This window comes from Acyrthosiphon pisum, chromosome X (genome assembly GCF_005508785.2).
Source record: "Acyrthosiphon pisum isolate AL4f chromosome X, pea_aphid_22Mar2018_4r6ur, whole genome shotgun sequence".
In the NCBI taxonomy this organism is placed as follows: Eukaryota; Metazoa; Arthropoda; class Insecta; order Hemiptera; family Aphididae; genus Acyrthosiphon; species Acyrthosiphon pisum.
In genome coordinates this window covers 48165560-48187303 of record NC_042493.1, presented here as the reverse complement: position 1 = coordinate 48187303, position 21744 = coordinate 48165560, and the positions used below count along the sequence as shown (strand labels likewise).

At 30.9% G+C, this 21744-nt stretch overlaps 1 protein-coding gene across 1 annotated transcript; it reads right to left on the bottom strand.

Annotated features, from left to right (window-relative positions):
- Positions 1-20535: 20535 nt before the first annotated feature.
- LOC103311924 lies at positions 20536-21147 on the bottom strand. Its single transcript, XM_008191763.1, has one exon. It carries the CDS (start codon positions 21145-21147, stop codon positions 20536-20538), a length of 612 nt encoding a protein of 203 aa, XP_008189985.1.
- Positions 21148-21744: the final 597 nt, after the last annotated feature.

Here is a 21744-nt window from a genome sequence, read left to right as displayed (position 1 = left end):
TTACAAATTAATAAACACTGCGTATGGAATGTGCGGCTGTGAACATGTCAATACTTGTCAATGCATGGTCGGTCGAGCGTACGAGTCGTAGCGAACGCACCGACAAAAAACGCGAGCGTCTGAACGCGTAGCTGTGTAACGTTCCATTTGTTTAATGTATTTCTATACGCGGCGTATAGAACGCGCGCGTACGAACGCGTCGCTGTGAAACGGGCCTAAGTAGGTACATAAAAGCGCGGTCACGTGGTCGGTCGTGTCGACGGAATCAGGGGTGGTCGTTGCACGCGTGATCGAAGGAGCTGGGAGCGTTCGGTAACGCCGAATAGACGAGGACGTCGTCGGATATGGTATTCGGTTGACGGACGAGCGGAGGTGCTCGATGACCGTCTAGGTCGTCGCTGTTCGGCTGGTCGGTGCGTCGGTCGTTAAACGCATGGTTTCGGACGGATCGTTGGTTACGCGAAACATGTGGCTCGGTCGAGGGCTGTGAGCAAAGAGACAGACGCCAGCCGGTCGGACGGCCGCGTTGTACTCGTCGCGCGACAAGTGGCATGGCGTCGCCAATGGGAGACGCGAGATCGAGTTAGCAAAAAAATATAAATATAAAAATCACAGAAGTTGTATAAAATAAAATAAATCACGAATATAAAAACAAGTAGGTCCGGTAAGCGGACAGTAACGAAAAAGGCGGGAAAAAAGTGATGATACGAGCCCTGTATCGCCACATTTATATTGATTAGAAAATATGTGATAGTGAACCAACAGGGTAGCCACCATGTACAATCGAAAATATCACTATTTATTTAGACGTCGGCACCGAACGGCATGTCCGCCTTGAAACATTGTTTCAACAAAACATAAGCAAACATGATATATATATATATATATAAAAAATAAGTAAACATGATATAATCGGGCCACAAGGTCTCGAGTTCCTTTTGCTGTACCTCTCCACTGTACCAATTACGGTAAAAACAAACCAATTGACCGCATGATGCGGTTGGCTAACGAAGACCCCTCCTTTCTCAGTTTACCTTAATATTGTGTTATTTTTGTACATTTATTGTATGTAATTTTACTTGTGTCCTAATTATTTTAGTTTATATTTACTGTGCCTGTAATTTTGCTGTATTATTTTTTTTTTTTTTTTTTTTTTTTTTTGGATATCACACCTTGTATATGTTAGCTATCTTATTTTACTGAATTATTGTTATGTACTGTACTAAATAAGGAATTTTTTTTCCGTGAATTAATTAATAAATAAATAAATAAATAAATAAATATAATGTTACGTATTATGTTACATGATATAATATACAAATAATAAAAATGAAAAGGCACTTGGTAATCGACCTTTTATTCGGTTGACCTATCCTCCAAAGGTAATGAACACAACCTTCGTACAGCTCGAGAAACTATGCCGCCCGCCGTTTGGATTTCCGCGACTCGGATCACACTATCCTGTCCACGCGTTACCTTGGAAAAGCGTCCCATGCACCATCGTAAAGACGGAAGATTATCGTCTTTTAGTAAAACTACAGAACCAACCTTCACTTCCGGAACGTTTCCACTCGCCCACTTGGATCGTTCTTGTAGTTGCGACAAGTCATAATTTCCACAAGCTTTGGGTGTATTGAGATACTCGGCGCCATCTGTTCAGACGATTGATTGGCAAAGATGTCTCGTCGGTTTCGGGTATGGCTGTCAGAGAGTCTCATATAAGGAAGTTACTGGGAGTAAGAGGGATTAGATCCTTTGGATCCGACGAAATAGGAGTTAAAGGACGGCTATTTAAACGAGACTTGGAACGTGTAAGTATAGTTAATAACTCTTCATAGGTAAAATGGGCATCACCTAGGACGCGACGCAATAAGTGCTTCATTGATTTTATTCCGGCTTCCCACAAACCACCGAAATGTGGGGAACGCGGAGAAATAAATTTCCACTCAACCCCTAGGTCTGATAGCATTTCAACGGTCCCCTTTTGATGTTCATCGCTTTGTAATAATGTATATAATTCTTTCAACTGCTGATTGGCGTCAACAAAATTCGTAGCATTATCAGAATAGATTTCTTGATTTTTCCCACGTCGATCAAAAAACCGATTTAACGCATGGAGAAAAGCATCGGTACTTAACTCGCTCACTAGCTCTAAATACACAGCTCGTGTCGCAAAACAAATAAATAAACAAACGTAAGCCTTGGTTTTCGGAAAGTTTTTTCTTAGTTTCAGATTATCCAAGACATCACCACTATCAGTTATTTCACAATTTCCTATTGATTTAATTGAAGAAAAATTATTGATCAACAGTGTTTTTAATGAACTAACAAATTGTATGGTTGTTGGATTGGTATTTCGTACTCCGTGGCTTCTAACTGCACCAAAAATTGATTCAAGTGTGGTTGATATTGGTTCATATTCCTAGGTAATAAAAATTTGAAACTAGTATTTAGTTTACCTCAAATATACTTAAATGACTGTAAAGTAATAGCCCAGTTTTTACCACATGGAGGTGTAGTTAGTTTTCCATCTTTAGACACAAACTTCATTGAATTGAAAACTCCTATTGCTTCATTCCAGAACTCAACATGAGCTGAAGACTTTGAAGAGTTTTTCCTTTATCAGGTTTTATACTTGATCCATTTACTGAATCAAATACCTGGTCCATAAAGTATAAAAACTCATATGTTCCCTTGGCATCAAGTTGTTTCATTTTTATTATATTATACAATGCACTATTTACTTACCATAATCCACTAAGAGTCTTAGTATTGCTGCAACCCGTTGACTGAATATCTGGGCTGCCAATTTAACCTTCATTTTATGCATTTTTTCTGGATAAATGTGTTTATCTTTAAGTGAGGGTAAATAACTTAAGCCATTCACTTCATTTTTTTTATCAAACTCATATAGAGTCTTGATATGGCTCCATGACGCTGTAAGATTTTCACCGCAATATGTAAAAGTAACATCTTTGGTCATTAAATTGTTCCTTATACATTTCAACAGGTGTGGTGGATCAAAAATAGGCACTATTTCCACATCTTCTATAAGAAAACCAAAGTACTGATTTTCAATATGTTGATGCATACAATATCTGTTAGTTTCATATTTTAATTTATTTATGGCAGCAATAATTGTGGCACCTTAATCGCACACAGTAGCAACTATTTTTAAGCCAGTTGACATAAGATTAGAAATGACTTGTTTGATATATTATAATACTAAGCGATTAGTCTTCGTAGTACCGTTACAAAAGTAGTAAGCGATCGGCTGCTTCCATTTTTTTTTTATTCCCCTCAACATAAAAACGAGAACATGATCGGAAAATTTTGCTGTGGTTAAATGTTCATCATAATTCTCAAACCCAAATATGATGTAATTTATTTTGTCGTATGTTAATCCAGGATCTAGAGCCATTTCATCAAATAGTAGGACGCACGTTTTGTGTATTTCTTTTAAGTTCTTTACTTGACATTTTAAGTTTTCGATGATGTGTAGGTTAATTCAAGGATGAAAAGGTACTTTATTTAATAATCCAGACAGGGTTTTGCGTGATGGTAGTGCAAATAAAGTTGATAAAAATATATACCCTTTTGGGGAAGTTTTATACAAGGACGATACTAAAACCTTGTCATTTATATCAAACCTTCTATCTTTAGGTTTAATTTTCTGGCATTTTATTTGAGATTCAAAAAATTGAATTGTTGTAGCATTTAAATGGGATGAGAAATGTTGAAAATCTTTTCTTTTTGCATATGTTTCTGCTAATTTTAAACGATTTTAGTTGGAGGTTTTGATTTTTAATTCTTTGAGTCTTCTTTTGTAAAACTTTGGCTTCGGCATAAAGTTTCCTTGCTTGGGAACACAAATTAGCCTTCTTAGTAGTACCAGATATTTTCAAAAGAGACCTTGCTTTTTTGTTCACTGAGAAATAATATATATTAGTATATTAATTAGTATATTTTATTTTTATATTAAACATTTATATTTATTATTATTTCTTATTTATATTTATATATTTTATATTTTTATTTTGTATTGATATAAAAAAAATATTATTAATTGAAATGTCAAAAAATAAAATATAATAGAATTATCAGCTACTTACAACTACCGGTTGAATTGAGTGTTGTACTAAAATCAGATATATCAACTATTTCAGGAGTACATTCCAAACAATTTACATTTTTCTCAGACACAGCTATAAAATAATAACCAAATAAAACATGTCTATTTAATAATATTCCATATAATATAATAATATGTACCTATATAAATGAAAAAGTAGTAAGAAATTAGAGACAATTACACCCTAGATTTGATGCAAAAATTGAAATTTAAACATTCCACACAATGAAAACCTAGTGTAGGTACCTTTTAAATAATATTCTTAGTTCAACCGAGTAAATATTAAATCGTTTAAACAATTATCTGTTGCATTGAGTACTGTACTAGAATCAGGTATGTCAATTATTGCAGGAGTTTCTTCCACACTGTTCACATATTTCTCAACATCTGACACAGCTATAAAATAAAAACAAAATAAAACAGTGTGTATTTAATAATATGTACCTATATAAATTACAGGAAATTAGGTATCTACCTAAATATACACTAAATATCACAATAAATAAATACATAATATGGAAACAGATAACTATATAAGAAACGTATTCAATGTTTACTTGGCAAGGATTTAAATTTCATATGGCAAAGTTGAAACTGTCCATTGCTTATGCATGGCTGGATTAGGTGAATGTTGTTCACACGTAGGAGCAGTCCTTTTTTATTTGCAGCATGCATTTAATTTAAAAATTACGAAATCAGTTACAGATGTCTATGCATATTGGGCAGCACCATCTCTTGACAAATCTATCCCTAGTAAAATAAGTGAAATAAACTTTAATCATCCAAAGAACATGGCTTCCACACAATCCAAATTGAAACCAAAATCTAGTTACATACAAAAGTTACCTATAACACTGAATGATTCAAATACATTTAAAAATTTCTTAGGAAAATTACAAACCATCAATAGTCAAGCTAGTATTTTGAAAGTTGTAACACCATTTAATTTACAATTTGTAAAAAATAATTTTCCAAAAAGCTTAACAAATATTTTTAAAGAATATTATGCCACATTAAGTAGAGAGGAATTAGTAGATATAGGTTCAAAATTAGATTTTTCTTTAAATAAAAATGATTGTTCTGATATAGAGAAAACTACAAAACTACAATCAGAATCTAAAGATTGGTTTATGTATAGAAGTGGGCGTATTACAGCTTCTAGAGCTAAGGACATATGTACTGTTAAATCATATGATTCAAATATTAGTCTTTTAAAAACAATATGCTATCCATCAACAAAACAGTTTAAAAGCGCTGCTACCGATTGGGGTAAAATCTATGAAATTGATGGTAGAAATGCATACATAGAAAAATTAAAAACGATCACATCAATTTTTCATTCACTATCTCTGGGCTAGTAATCAATGCAAATTTTCCATATCTTGGTGCCAGTCCAGATGGAATAATTAATTGTGATTGTTGTGGGAAAGGCTGCGTAGAAATAAAATGTCCCTATAGCTTAACTAAAGACAAAAATATAAGAAGTATGACCTATTTAACTAGTGGAAAGTTAAATAAAAATCATCAGTATTATTATCAGGTACAAACTCAGTTGTTGATGTGTGGTGTCACTTATGGTGATTTTTTAGTATGGTCATCATATGAAGATTGTTATGTAGAACGTATTCAAATTGATTATGAAATATGTGATGAAATAGTGGCTAAATCAAAATGGTTTTTTTATGAAGCCATCTTACCAGAACTTCTAGGGCGGTATTTCACTAATTTTGAAAGTTTTTCAGTAAAAAATAATATGGAAGTAATGCAAAATACCGATACTGCTAAGGAACCTTATGAATATTGTACCTGTAAGGAAGACAAAGGGGGTAAATCAATTATGTGTACACAGGAAAATTGCCCTAATCTTTGGTACCATTATGTATGTTTGGGAATTAAACGCAAACCGACATCAAAGAAATGGAAATGCGAATTCTGCAAATAACTTTATTAAAGTGTACTTGTTTATTTAAATAGGTTTTGAATGTACATTTTTTTTTTTTTTTAATAAAATTATAATAATTTTAACTTAAAGGTACAACTGAACTACACATATTTATTAATGCACAACAAACTGTTACAATGGAATATAGTAGACATGTCTCATCATCTTGATGTTTAAGTGTAGTTATTTGTACTGGACCATTTAAAATTTAAAATTTTGATCTAGTAAGACCAATAATTCGCTCAACGTGAATTCTAACAGATGCAATTTTTCTGGTTTCTTCAACAGAGCATGGATGCAACTGGGGTAAACCTTTTGTAAAAGCTGGAGTCTTTAATGTTGCACAATGAAAACCAACACTTTCATTAATAGTAAATCCTCTGTCGGCCAAAACAACATCTCCTGGAATTAAATTATTTAAAAAGTTACAATTTTCAGTTATATGTTTATTGCTAACTATACCACCCCAACCATCTGATATATATGAAATACTTCCCTGGGAAGTTATAGCTATAAGATATTTTACAGTATTTTTATTTTTGTATGATGACCATGTTTGTGCCCTTGCTTTTAAATTTGATGGCTTTTCTATAGCAATCTCAAAACAATCAATAATAATAGCAACTGAATTGCCAAATATATTAAAAAATGTGCATTGTACTGCGTAGCGCTTCCCTCTCTGGCCAATATATTAAATTTTTAAACATGTGTTCTAACAATATGATCACTTTCCTGAAAATAATTGATGCTGTTGAACATGTTACATTAAATCTATATCCTAAATCAGTAAATGGAACATTTAATCTTAATTTCATTAGACACAATAAAAGTTTTTGAAATTCGTTTAATCTCTGATTATTAGCAGTTAGTCCATGTTTAATTTGATCCAATACTAAATTAAAAACAGCCATTGATTCCAGTCCTGTATAATAAGTTAACATTTTTTCCCGCCCAATAAATGTTTTTTCACTTAAGTTAAAATAATCTACTTGATTTTGTAATTCAGAACACTTATCTCGTAAATTCTCCAACTCGTTGATATCATTTAACTTAAGGTCAGTATTACAGGCTGTTCCACTTTCTTCAGTAGCATTATTCGATATATCATTTGGTACATCAAACCAATGAATTAATGCTCATACTGTGTTCAGAAGAATCAACCACATTTAATTGTACAGTGTTTGGAAACAATTGCGAAGGTTTTAATTCCATTCTTCTATTTGCACGATTATACCTTTTAATTGCAGGAGTAGTCGCTTTACCTAATATGAAAAAAAAATAATAGTTAATTAAAAATTTAGAAAAGAAATATGATAAAATTATTTACTTCTTCCAGAGTTATAGTCCATGCTTAAGGTTGGTATCCAATCTGGATTTTTTTCATCATTGTAATTGGCTGGTTTACCTTAAAATAAAATAATTTGAATAAAAAAAAATCATAATTTATAATAATATCCTTGTTTAATAATATGCTACCAACCTAATATTTTGTAGTGTAGTAATATTATGAAAAAATTTAACTTATACAGCAGCTAAAGGTGATAGATTATAGTTATTATTAATTTATTTTTAAGTTTGTGCACATAATCACTAATGTGTTAGTCTATAGATTAAATAGGTCTTATAGTCCCTACTATGTAAAGTCAGTCTCAGTTGTACAAGTATGATTATTAATTGTAGTCTGTAGATGAATAGGTAGCATATTAGTCAAAGACAAGTACCAAAACAGCAACTAAGTAACTATTGTTTATTTCCAATAAAATATTTACCAGATTTAAAATGACCTGAACAAATCCTCATGTTCTTCAACTGACTATCACGAACATCAGTTCTGTGTAATGCGTTAAGCCACGCTGTTCTCTGTTTTAATATTTGTGTCCTTAAATCGGAGGCAGCATTCACTTTAACCTTTGGAAATCGATAAAATGACAACGATTTATCCTAGGTTTTGTTGACACAACCGAAAACGGCACAAATAGTCGGCATTTTAAATAATAATAACGAATTTATTAACAAACAACAAATTAATTTAAAGCTGAAAACAGTGAAAACGTAGCAAACTAAAGCAGTATTCGTTATTTGTTGGACCACCAATTAGTGATAACACATGATTGATAAGATAACGTAATTGTTTATATACAGCCCTACTGAGTGCACACCCCGTGGCTACATCGATTCCGCGTGCCGCCGTTAATTATTGCGTGCCACCGATAGCCTGCTGTAGCTAACAACGCCGCTCATTTATTGCGTGCCACCCAAAATTGGATCTACCAGCGACAACGGACCAGGTCAATGTTTATATAATTGTAATTGTATTGGGTATATTATTGTATTTTGGGGCGCCCGTCCCGATATGTTATCCCTTGTTCTATATTGAAATGTATTGTTGTTACCTATTATATTATTAAGCGCATAGCGCATTTGTACTAGCAATTGGGTTTTAATTATTATTTATTATCACATAATATTGAGTAACCTTGTCCTCATTCAACATAGCGCAAGTCATCGCAGACGACCACCAACAGAGTAGGGTCTGTCTTGGCGTTTACACTATTAATCAATGTGCTCATAATGCATGTTAATAATAGTATAATTAAAATTTAGAAATAATTTATTAGAGGGCCAAAATTCCGTGACGTTACAAAGTATATTAGATGTTTTTATTTATTTTCCTTTTTTATGTTTATGTTTTTGTTTGTAGGTATAACATAAAGGATACCTAATACTAGACAGTAGTTATATTGAAATATTCCCCTTAATTTTTAAACACAATGCATTTATATGAACAATGCATACAGTCTTTTTTTTGTATAATGCTCATTGGTTGCGTGTATAGAATTGATGGGCATGTATGTATGCCCGGATAACAAGAAACACAATTTAATGGAACTATAAGCATTTATCTTATCCAAATCGCACAAATACTTGAAAATACATATCATTATCTCATTTGCCCTCCAGCCCAAATAGCGTTTGGGGGGGCTAAAGCCTTACTTTGATAATATTGAATAAGCTTAAAACAAAATATAGGAAATGTTGGGGGCTTAGCCCCTAAACCCCCCCCTATTTGCGGCTTTGCCTCTCGCTGACCAGTCGATTTTCCCCCAAAGGTATGCATACGAATTTTGGGTTCCCGATTCATACACAGTGCATTTAAATACACTGTATTTACGACTATAATAAAGTTTTATGTTTTGTCCTTGAGGAGTATTAAGTACCTTCTGTAAATCAAAATTTATACATAAGTAGTTACCGTGGCCTTTGATAAGTTTTGGTTAAAAAGAAGCATTTATTTGCACTTATTTTTTTAACTTCGTGAAGTTTTTGTAACTGGTTTTCTTTTTGATTTAACTATCTTGTCAATATCATATTTTAAAATTTCGAACACATTCGACATTTATCTTTTTTCGGAACATGAAAGCCAATGTTATACTTTGTATTAAAAATATTTCAAAATTTATGAAGGCTTACAAAATCATGTTGAGTAAGTTGTTTACGCCACGAACACTCCTGCTGCCGAGATTGGCAACCACGACTCGCACCGCTCCGGACAAGGATATAACAAGCTAAATTAAATTAAACAATCTTAAAATATATATAATTTATTTATTTGGAACGAATATTACCAAACTGGCCAACAACGAATAACAAATACTAATAAACAATTTTTATAGTTAATGGGGAAATCCATGTGCCTGATTGAAGTCGAGCTGACGGTGAAGCTGGAGACGATCCGTCTTTACCGAATTGACGTGTAGCAAACTGCCATGGATGGTAAACTATTCACCATAAATGCACAAATGGTGTGAGCAAAACAGAACGGTGACAAGCAGAAAAACGATCGGTCACCACAATGGCGCACACGTGCTTCTAACGATAAAGGTCTTTGTTGAAGAAGAGAAAAAAGAATGCTTATCGAGCACCACCACACTCCTTTTGCAACAACGAAAGTATAATAATATGGCGGCGTCTCTGCTAGTGTCACAAACATCCACGAGAATCAATATTCTAAAAAAATAATTCTTTACTTTTCTATAAACATGTCAACTTAAAATGTATTTTTACTTTTCTGCAGTCTTGTAAAGAATACTTTTATTTTGTATTCGGAATACGTATTCGAATACTTTTTTTCACAACTAGTTTTTGTCAGTTTTTGAATGGTTGGTAATTAATATTTTATATTAATAATTAAAAATACATTGTAATCATAAGTTATATATAAATGTTGACCACATATGATACGGCCGATACGAAATTTACGGGATATAACGCGTTGGTGTTTATAAAAATAATCTCATGGGCCAATATTATACTTCAAAGAATAAAATTAATGTTCATGATTTAAAATATGTCTTGTCACAAATTTAAAACTATTTTTCTGGATCGGAAAAAAGTAAGTACTTATTAAATGAATAAAAAATACAAATAAAATTATTCAGAATACGTATTTGAATACTTTAAAAAAAAGTATTTAGAATAGTATTCGAATGCAAATAAAGTATTCAAATACTTTTATTCGAATACTTTACTAGATCGCTTTTCTGTTTTTACTTATTGTGTTGTCATTTTTTTTATAGCTAACACCATCAACGGACATTTTAAATATCATTAGGATTATAATTGTTATATACGGATGACTTCCTACATTGTTGGCATATGATCTAGGCATACTTAGGCAGGTGTCCGAAGTCAGCCCACGTTTGGTAATAATTAAGACGATTTAACACTACAGTGTGAGATCAAGTAACTTAACATTTTGCACATATACAAATTAACACAGACAAGAGTATAGGTTACCAAAAACCGCAATCAAATATTTCTGTTTGTTGTTGTGCTACAGCTGTACCACTAGTAGTCAATATGGTTTTGTAATTTAAAAATACAAAAATATAATATTTTATATTTGAATCGCTAAATGCAGAAAGGACACATGTCCAATATTTTACAAAAATCACTTAATTGCATAATCGAATTTAATATTGATAAATACATGGTGTTAATACATCAATGTTTTGGGCAGACAAGGCACATCCCACTGTGCAAAAAGAGTTACACAACTTCTGCTGGAAGTTAGATTTAGGTCACATTTTAAACTTCTCATATAAATATTGCATGGTATTCAATTAGATATCCTTTAAAAAGTTTAAAAAATAATATATCTATGAGAAGCTAAGTGAACATTCCTATTAGAAGTTATTTAATAACTTCACATGGCTAATACAATGTGATATTTGGTGTACAAAAATTCAATAATGAATTCTATATGAAGTTAATCATTAATTTGTATTAGAAGTTAGTAAATAACCTCACATGGAAAATGCAATGTGATATTTGGTCTATCTAAATCGATAATGAATTCTATATGAAGTTAAGCATAAATTTCCATTAGAAGTGAATAAGTAACCTAATATAGTCTCTTATCACGGGACCCATATTATACTGTCACCATACCTTGTCAATTGATATTTTCACGGTAACTCTGGTGTTTGACTCAATTAATTATTTGTTAGGTTAGGTTTGATAACGATTTCGTATCTTCTTGCTGCTATATTGTTGTCGACCGTTGTGACTTGTGACTTGCACGTGTTAAATATTTGGTTTTAACAACGTTAAGTTAGGACCTGAAAGTTTACAAGTCTCTCCGTGACGTGTAGAAGTCGATGCCGAAAATTATTTTATATTTTATAGGCTTTTTTCTTTTTTTGCGCGTTTATCAACTTAAAAAATATAGTTGCTATACCCTATACAATTAAGGGACGAAACGATTTCTACGCACAAATTATACCTATAAGACCTATTTATTATATAATAATATACATTATTACATTATACACGTTTCTGCAACAATAATGTCCAGAAATATGAGATCTACTAATAGATTTGAACAACAAACGGAACAAGCTGATCTTTTGGTAAGTACCTACCTATAAAACTATTGTTTTACTTAATTTAGTATAGTTATTATGTCTTATATATGCTTATATGTATATAAAGTACCAACCCACGCGGCTGGATTTAAGGTTGTGGGTCCCCCAGTCTACCGATAATAAATTAGTAGATTAAGTGACAGAATCAACTCAACCATAATATTATAAATTATTGAATATTTTCTGTGGACCCCATGATCCTTAAATCCAGCACTGTAAGTTTATATTATCTAATATAAATTAAATTATTTTAACTATATTGAGTATCGCGATTAATTATAACTTGTAGGTACATCTCATTTTTATTATTCCAAAATATAAAATAAGGAAGTTAAAATTTTAGGTGCTGACTTTGATTTAGAATTATAAAGTACCAGCGCAAATAAGTATTAAGTATGTGTTATTTTTCTGATTGAAATAATAAAATAAATTGTATTTATATGCAGCATTTCATAAACTGCCAATGTTAACCAAAAAAAATAATAACATTTACCACAACTATGCCCATAGTGTGTGAACTTTAAATTGGTAGGTACCTATATATGAGTATATAAGTTATACTTAAAAACTACCTTCAGTACAGACTGATACAGACCTAGTATCTGATAGTATGACTTTATTACAATTATGATCTTAAAAACCTTTTACTAAGGTATAATAATTATATTATAGGTAGGTACTATATCGACGGTGTTTTGTAGAAAGGGCGTAACCCACCAAAAATCGAAAATTGACTTTTTGGTATCAACATTTTCAGAAAAATTTGTAGCATTATCTGTAAAAAGGGCTTTCATGAACATAGACTCAATATTTATCTATAGCAGCAATAGTACATACAAACGCCTATTTTATAAAATATAATTTTAATTTCAAAACGTAGAAAGGGCGTATACCACACTTTTAACACTGCACATTTTGTACCAAACAAAAATTCGGCATATTTTACATAATAAACGTGATAATAATAACAAAATCGTTTAATGTTGAGGTTAACAAGATCTAAACGTCAGTTCATACCATACAAAATGTGTTGACATAGTTTGTGGTAAGCTTTGTAACAGTTTTCGCGGTAATATAATAATAATGATAGTGGTATCTACTCACGTAGGGTCGTTCTTATATCAATTCACTATTCGGATCTCAATCTACTGACCGACCACATAAAAGTACTAGACTTTATGTTATTCGTTTTTTAAATTATTTGGTTATTAGTTTTATTAAGCTTTAAACAATATTAACAACAGAAAAAATGAGTAATTCAAGAAGTAAGAAGATACTACGACAATTAGTTGCACCTAATACTTCTGTTACACCAGAAGCTAGTTCAAATATTAAAGTGAATGCTCCTAACAACAATGAACTTTTAAGTGAACTTGAGAATTACAATTTTAATTTGGATATTGAAAGTATTGATCAATTTATTATTCTAGACGACAATGTAGTAAAATGTAATAGTAATAATAGTTTTGTTAATAATATTGATAATTTTAACAATTATTATGATACTCATGAGCCAGTTACTTTTGAGTCTAATGTAGAAAACTATCATACTACTACTACTATATCATCTAATGATGACAATGTTAATCCTTGTATTACTAATCCCATAACAAATAGAAATGTTTTATTCGCTGACAATGAACCAAGTCCAGAAGTGGAAGTTTTTGGGAAAAAAAAGAGAAAGAAAGATGATCGTGTTGTTAATAAATTAAACAGAGAAAAGGGGAAAAGCTATAAAAAAATAAAGCAAGATAACACTATTGAATTAGTTGCACAAAAGGAAATGAAACCAAATCCTTGTTTAGATAAAAAATGTTTAAATAAGTGTTCCACCATAACTGAGGAGAGGATGGTTATTTTTGTTAGATATTGGAATGAATTGGATCATAATAGAAAAAGGGATTATCTACTTAGTTGTATGCATATGCAGGATGTCAAAAGAAATTATGTTTCCCATGCCAATAACCGATCTTGTATCTTATAGTTACTCTGTTGCTATTGATAATGTGCAAATAAAAGTTTGTAGAAAATTTATTCTAAACACATTGAATATATCTGAAAAGCTGCTAAGGTATACTCGAGATAATAAGTCTGACTTAATTTCTACTAAGCCAGATAATAGAGGTAGACAACCTTCAAAAAATAAAACACCACTTATCCAATTGGAGTATGTTGATAAATTTATTGAAAAGTTGCCAGCTGTCCCATCACATTACTGCAGAAGTTCAAGCAATAAAAAATACATAACTAATGATTTCCAAAGTTTAGAACATGTATACAGGGTTTATTTAGAAGATTGTAAATTAAATAATATTTTAGGTGTTACCAGTGGTGTTTTCAAAAAAAGGTGGAACAGTGAATATAATATTGGAATTCATGTTCCAAAAAAAGATAAGTGTACCTTCTGTGAGGCATTTAAGAATATGCAAAATAAAAGTGAAGAAGATAGGATAAATTATCAATTGCACATAGAAGAAAAAGAGTATACAAATAAAATGTTTATGAAAGACCAGGATAGAAGTGGCCAAAATGGTTTTCTTTGCTGTTCTTTTGATTTGCAAAAAGTCTTAAATACACCATGGGGAAATAGCATGTTGTTATTTTACTCAAGGAAACTGGCTTACTACAATTTGAGTATTTATGAAAGTAAGACCAAAGCTGGTCACTGTTACTTATGGTCTGAAGTTGACGGTAAACGAGGGGCCAATGAAATTTGTTCTATTTTACATGACTATTTAAAAAGCATCGATGATAAAGGTTTGTTCCAAGAAGTTGCCCTATATTGTGATAGTTGTCCTGGCCAAAATAAAAATCATTTTATGTTATCAATGTTGCATCATTTTCTTTCTAGTTCGAAAAATATAAAGTGTTTAACCATAAACTATTTATTACCAGGTCATACATACATGCCAGTTGATTCTGTGCATGCATGTATAGACAAAAATATTAAAAAGAAAACTGTCTGGGCTCCATCTGAATGGTCCACTATCATAAGAAATTCCAGAATAAATGTAGGTCCTTATAACACAATAATTTTTAAACATACTAATTTTTTGGACTGGAGTGCTGTATCAAGTGCCATGTTTATAAAACAAAAATTAAAGGACTCAAATAACGATATTGTTAGGTTCAAGTCAATAAGAAGAGTTGAGTTTTCCAAACAGAACACTGATGTTTTTAAAATAGCTTATTCATTCAAACTTAATGAAGACAATTATTTAGAGCTTCTATCTGTGAACATAAATAATCAGAACAGATTGAGATCTACAACTTCAGTGTTACATATTTCAAAACCTAAACAACTCTATACATCAAAACTTCCCATTTCAGCACAAAAGTACAAAGACTTGAGAAAATTATGTGACAAAAAAACTATTCCAGAAGTCTACCATGAGGAGTATTTAAGTCTTCCTTTCAAAACTACTATTATTGATCAGTTACCTGAAACAGATGAAGATGATTGATCAAAACATGATCTCAGTTATTACATAGGTGCTACAAAACTATTGCTTATATTTAAAAAATTCCAATTATTACATTAATATTCTTAGTGCATTAGGTATGCTCAATTAATTTTCTTTTATATTACTTATTAAATTATATTCTAAAACTGAATAATTTTTATTTATGTGTTATTTCAACATTAAAACTTTATTTCATTCAATTTAAAATATTTTATTTTTTGTTTACTTATTTATGTTTAATTTTATTGATGTTGACAATTTATTTACTATAATTACTATTATTATGTTTGATTTTTTTATACAAATCAAAATGTTTTAAGCAACAAGACAGTGTTTATAAACTTTAATTTAAATAATATTATATTGTAATTTTTTTAATTTTCAAAGAATTCACCATTTATTTGAATAGGTACAATACTAATATTCAGTAAGGGATTTTTTGTTTACGTATTTATATTGTATTCTATTGATTTTGAATTTTTATTTAGTACTGTAGTCGTACTTTTGTAATAAAAGTAAATACAATATTAATTTAGTCTCAATATTATCATTAATTATAATTATCTAATTACTCTTAATGACGAGTTTAAACAAATATTTAAACCAAAAATTGAGGTGTAATAAAAAAACAAAATTTCGTAAAATAATTTCAATAAAAAGGGCTTTTAGAAATTTAAAACAAAAGAAGGGCTTAAGCCACTACAAAATACTGAAATCAAAAAGGCGCTTAGAAATTAAAAACACAAGAAGGGCGTAAGCCACAAACAATTTCTGAAATCAAAAAGGCACTTGATTATTAAAAACGCAAGAAGGACATAACCCACATATACCTTTTTTTAAGTGACAATTACAATGGTACTCCATATTTTTATTAAGGTTATTAAGATAAAAACTATTTTATTAATATTTGTATTTTCCAAAGTTAAAATTTTAGTAATATTATAATTAAAACTGTATTTTCTGCACTGTTTTTATTCTCCCGTAAAAAGTTTTGAAATTGTGGATTACGCCCTTTCTACAAAACACCGTCGATATGCTTGTAATTATAAATTAAATTTTCAATGGAATGTTGTAACTTTTTTGGAGTCAAAAAGCTGTTCGGTGGTACCCCAAAGTTGGCTTGTTAAAAATGCAGGATCTGTTGTTAGATACAAATGGCCAAAATATAAAGTTACTAACAATATGATAATGAAATATCAAAGACCCTCTGAAGACTGGTTAGAGTATGATGTAAAAATTGTTGGTTTACCTTATGGTGAGACAAATTTATCATTTGCATATTAAGTATTAAGTATTATCGTAATTAGGTAGTTAGTTATAATTTCAATAAGATCAGAGTGGGTATACCAACATTTAAATTAAACTGTATTTGTACTTATTTAATTTCATTGATTTTTCAAAAATTCTTATGAAGATGCTCTTGCTCGTGAACATTTATTAATTAATAAATCCTCGTCAGAGGCTGAACCAATACAATCATGTAGTATTAAAAAAACAAAAAGAAATCAAAAGGCCAATACCTATGCTAAAAAAAATCCAGTGTGAATTAGAATATAATATCGATACAATGATGAGTGGTTAGTAAAATTAAGCTATTTAATAAATTTGATATTTTATTTAGATACTTATTTATATTATTTGTTCTTATATGTAAGTGGGTACTTAATTTTTTATTTTTATGTTATGGGTGTCATTTTACTAATTTAAATTCAGCTAGTATACAATAATTATATAACCAAGCATTTTATTAACTTTTTTTTATTAAATTACAAAAGTAGTTATATAGATTATAGGTAATTAATAATTTAAATTTCTGTAGTCTTTTTTTACATTCCTATATAATATTATTATTATATTTTATATATCATTTTCATTTGTCCAAATTATAAGTTTAAAGATATTAAAAATAAATTAGATATTCTATTATTGTTAAAATTGATTTAAAATGATATCAATAATAATAATGTAGGCTATTCTAAATTATTTATATAGCAACTATATATAACAATTGATACTATTTATGTATTTAAAATAGTTTTACACAATTTTAATTATATAATAATTCCTCACAAATAGATGACACAAGCCCAGAATATACCCCAGTAAAGGTCGCAAAAATGTCTGGTGTAGAATATATGAATGGGTCACCTTCAACAATAAATTTAAGATTATCTCCAAACATCATGTCTGGTATAGGTATTTGCTTATGAAACTTAAAAGATCATGTATTTATAGATTTTCAATTTTTCTTTCCTATTTTTTTTTCTTATCAGAAGCATTTAAAGTATTAAATAGTTGTTCGTCTACAAACAACTTTAGCAGTGAGTTAAATAATGTTGACGTTCAAAATTTTGAAAGCAGTACCAATAAAATGACCCGGCGACAGCTATTTAGAGAAAATGATGTTTGCACTGAAAGTACCATCGGAGAATATTCTCAAAATGATAACGGGATTCAGAATTATAATTCAGATAATACCTCTTTAGGTATTTATATTTATATATTCAAATACATGACATTATTGTTTTATACTTCAGTAAAAAAAAAAAACTTTTATGTTTCTCAGAAAATTATCAAATAATATATATATATATATATTATACTCTAATATTCTCGTCGTTGGGGCTGGTCAGAGTGATGTTCTGATAGCCGTTAACTACGAGTATATTATGTTTTTGCAGGAAGCAAGACCACTTGTGTTGATGATGAAGATGTTGACAGGGTAGTTTATAAATAAATGTAGACAGATGAAAAGATACTTTGTAGTTTATTAAAATATTCTTCAGTAATTTTATCTAAGTCCAAATGACAAGTTACTACACAGAGTGACGTGAAGGTGCTTGTTGTGCTCTGGAGTAGAGACGTCTGAATACAGGCTGTTTCAGGCTCCCTTTTATATTCGGGTCCCTGCTCCCCCTGCCTATCGATTCGCTATGTTGTCTCTACCGGATGTGGTCTGTGTGACCATCGACTCAACCTAAGCATTTGCAATATTCCTATCTAATCTGAGTATTCGCCATAATGTGCTGACAGCTAATTTATTATCTGTGTTGTTGTGCAGAAAGCCATATTTTCTGCGAATTGCTAAATATTTATCAGTTACCACATCCTGGTCTATATGTCGCGTACATATACATGTATACGTATATCTACTCGTGGCTTTGGCAATCCCCATATCCTGCCAACTGATACGTGATTTGTGTTTTTAGAAAATATAATATGGCTCGCGATTAGCCACTCGGTAATTTTGACTACATGATTAACCTTCTATTGTATTCGTATATTAACAATTTTGGGTATTGTCAAAATTGTTTAAGGAGATCGTTTACCCCACTCGCTATTCCTAATTTATCTATTCATATAATAATATTTATGTGTTGTGAGTAAACGGTTATTATCCGTTACAATACCTACATAATAGATAATGATATTTATTTTATAATAATATAATCTATTATAGTCTATTTTGTTATATTATATATTATGACCATAATTTTTTCTGGAATAAATTTATATACTTAATTATATCTGCACCACCATATTATTAACTATAATATGAGCTAATTATTGTGGAACATTTCAGTTGATGATTATAGTTCTCATGAATTGTTAAAAAAAATACACGGAACTGTAGTTTCAATCAATATGAATGTACAAAGGATGGACGCTAGAATTGATAAACTTGAAAAAGCAAATTTATTTGTTGAAAAAAATTCATCTCAAATGACTTCTTTTTACGATCAATTATTGAATTTGTTTCCTTTAAAGTCAACAGAAGACTTGACTAGAATCGAACAAATGATAACCAGTGACAAAGAATTTTTTGGGAACAATAGCTTCAAATTTTCTACAAACTTAACCCTCTGAATAGTGGACAAAATTGCAGGTAAGTACATGAAGATCCAGTATTTAGAGGATTCGCTGTTTATATAATGTATAGGTATATATAATTCATACCTGTATATATTATAATATATACCATTAATAATATAAGTTAATGTTCAACTTAAAATAAACTTCCAGGAGAAGTATCAACTATGAGTATTTAGATGTTGATAAAAATAATTGAACAACTTCTTGCAGAAGTTACTAAAAAGAGTTAATAATATGCATCTATGTGAAGTTATGTTAGCTCACATCATGTTCCTTTTGAAGTTAGTACCTAAGTGATGATCTATTGAAGTTGCGTTATAACCTCGCACTTGTAACATCGCGCAACCAGGCGTTAGCATTGCCATGGACATCTAAGGAATGTAACTAGAACTTTTTTGTAACTTCGCAGTTCGAAACGTAACCTCTCGGTGATATACCAGTGATGATATTTTGTACAGTGGGATATGTCCTCGAATATTCTCTAAGTTCCGTAATACGTCGTCAACGAAAATAATCTAAGTCGTAATACAAAAATGTGGCTAAATATAGTACTAGCCCCTCTCTTACTAGATCCCTGGTGGACTGCGTCATTGGTTCTTACAGTCCAGGGGGCCTTCTACAAGATGTGCCTTTGGTCGATGCGGGGTGTCGTAAAATGACCAAGTATACCCGTGGCCGTCTTGTCACATTGCCAATATGTAATTCGTAGAATGCTCCGAGGAGTTCTCACAGATATCTTACCGGTTCGGTTTTGTCATCTGGCCTTTGGCAGATTCTGAGAGGTCGTTTGAACAGATTACCTGCATTAATGAATTTATAATGATTTTTTTTCATAATAATTGTTAGCTTTTTATCTTCATATTAGTTCTGAGTCTATATAAAAACAACAAGTTTAAAGTACAATAATATTCATATCCATCGGATCGGACCATCTAATATCAGTAAATTTATCGAGTAGTGGCGAACGATATTCGTTCAATGACGTTATTCATATTTCTAATAATTACTGTTTGTCACACATAAATATAGATTTATTTTACAAAGAGCTCTTGTGTTTGTCGATCTATCATTCTAACCTTTCATTACTTGTGCGAAACTGTATTACATTTACAGTTTTTAATAGTCAATCAACATTCAATAATAATTAATTTAAATACATACTAATTTTATAATAAATAAAAAAAAAACAGTTTAATTTTAAAAGTTCTGGCATGTACGTACTACCATTGCTAAATTTTTCACTGAACTTATGTCAGTTGATTCATCCACTAACAGTGAAAACTTGTTAGTTTTTAAATAATTGACCAAGTCTTCAAAACCAGTGATCGCAATGACATTGTTGATAATAGCAGTACATTTTGTCCGATCGCATGTTAATTTTGCCAAATATTTAGGCTGAAGTTGTATGGAGTTTATTAAACTGACTATATGGTCGGAAACATTAATGGGAATGTTGTGTTCAACGACAAATGAAGCGATCCGAATTTCAGTTTCTTTAATATTTTTCAACACAGCTTTTTGCTTAATCATCGAAGGCATATTAAAAACACTATCGACTTTGGCATTACTGGATAATTCGATGTGTTTTTTGGAACTGTTATGTTTTTGGACTGCTGATATGCCACCTTTGCAATCACATGCACAAGTCCTGCAGTGAAAATGTGAATCTCCTTTTTTACTAACAGATATCCATTTGCAAAATTTGGCGTTCGATTCCCAGGCCGTTTGATATTTGTGGGTATAGGCCCACTTCTTCGGTTTTTGAGTGCCAGATGTAGATGCAATCGGTTCTTGAGTATCAGACTCCATGTCGGAGTCAGTATGATATTCCATTTAGCTAGAAATTAAAAAAAATTATGAACCAGATACTTAAATACTTAATATTGATTCAATTAATTAATAATTACCTATATATACAGACGAGACAAATACAAAATGTCCGTCAATTGACAACTCGCAACACAGTGAACACACGTCGAGAATCGGATCGACCCTTATCACTTTTGACGAAAAACTGAAATACTGAACTGAATAGTGAATAAGAAAAAGATTATTGATAATGCAATGTTCTTAACAATTAACCATGGTCACGTTTGGCTATTCTGTGATACGACCGAATTTAGATAGGACGATAAGAAGATTTTGTTTTCGGTCAAAAATATTCCGGAAAAAAAAATGTTAAATTAATTTCACATCACTAAATTGAATATTCAGACATTTTTCACCAATTTTCCCCAAAACATAATATTGTCGCCAAAAATTAATGAATTTCAAAAGTTTTTCTCCAAATCCCCAAAATGTTGAAAATTCTCCAAATTTGGGGAAAAATCCCCAAATCTGGCAACACTGCCAGCGGCTTCAAGAGATACGCGAGCTACGCGAATCGAGTATAAAAGGTGACGAAAA

Bases quoted from the DNA above. Each gene is read 5' to 3' on its own strand.
- LOC103311924 (XM_008191763.1), bottom strand. From the start codon at position 21,147: ATGGAGTCTGATACTCAAGAACCGATTGCATCTACATCTGGCACTCAA.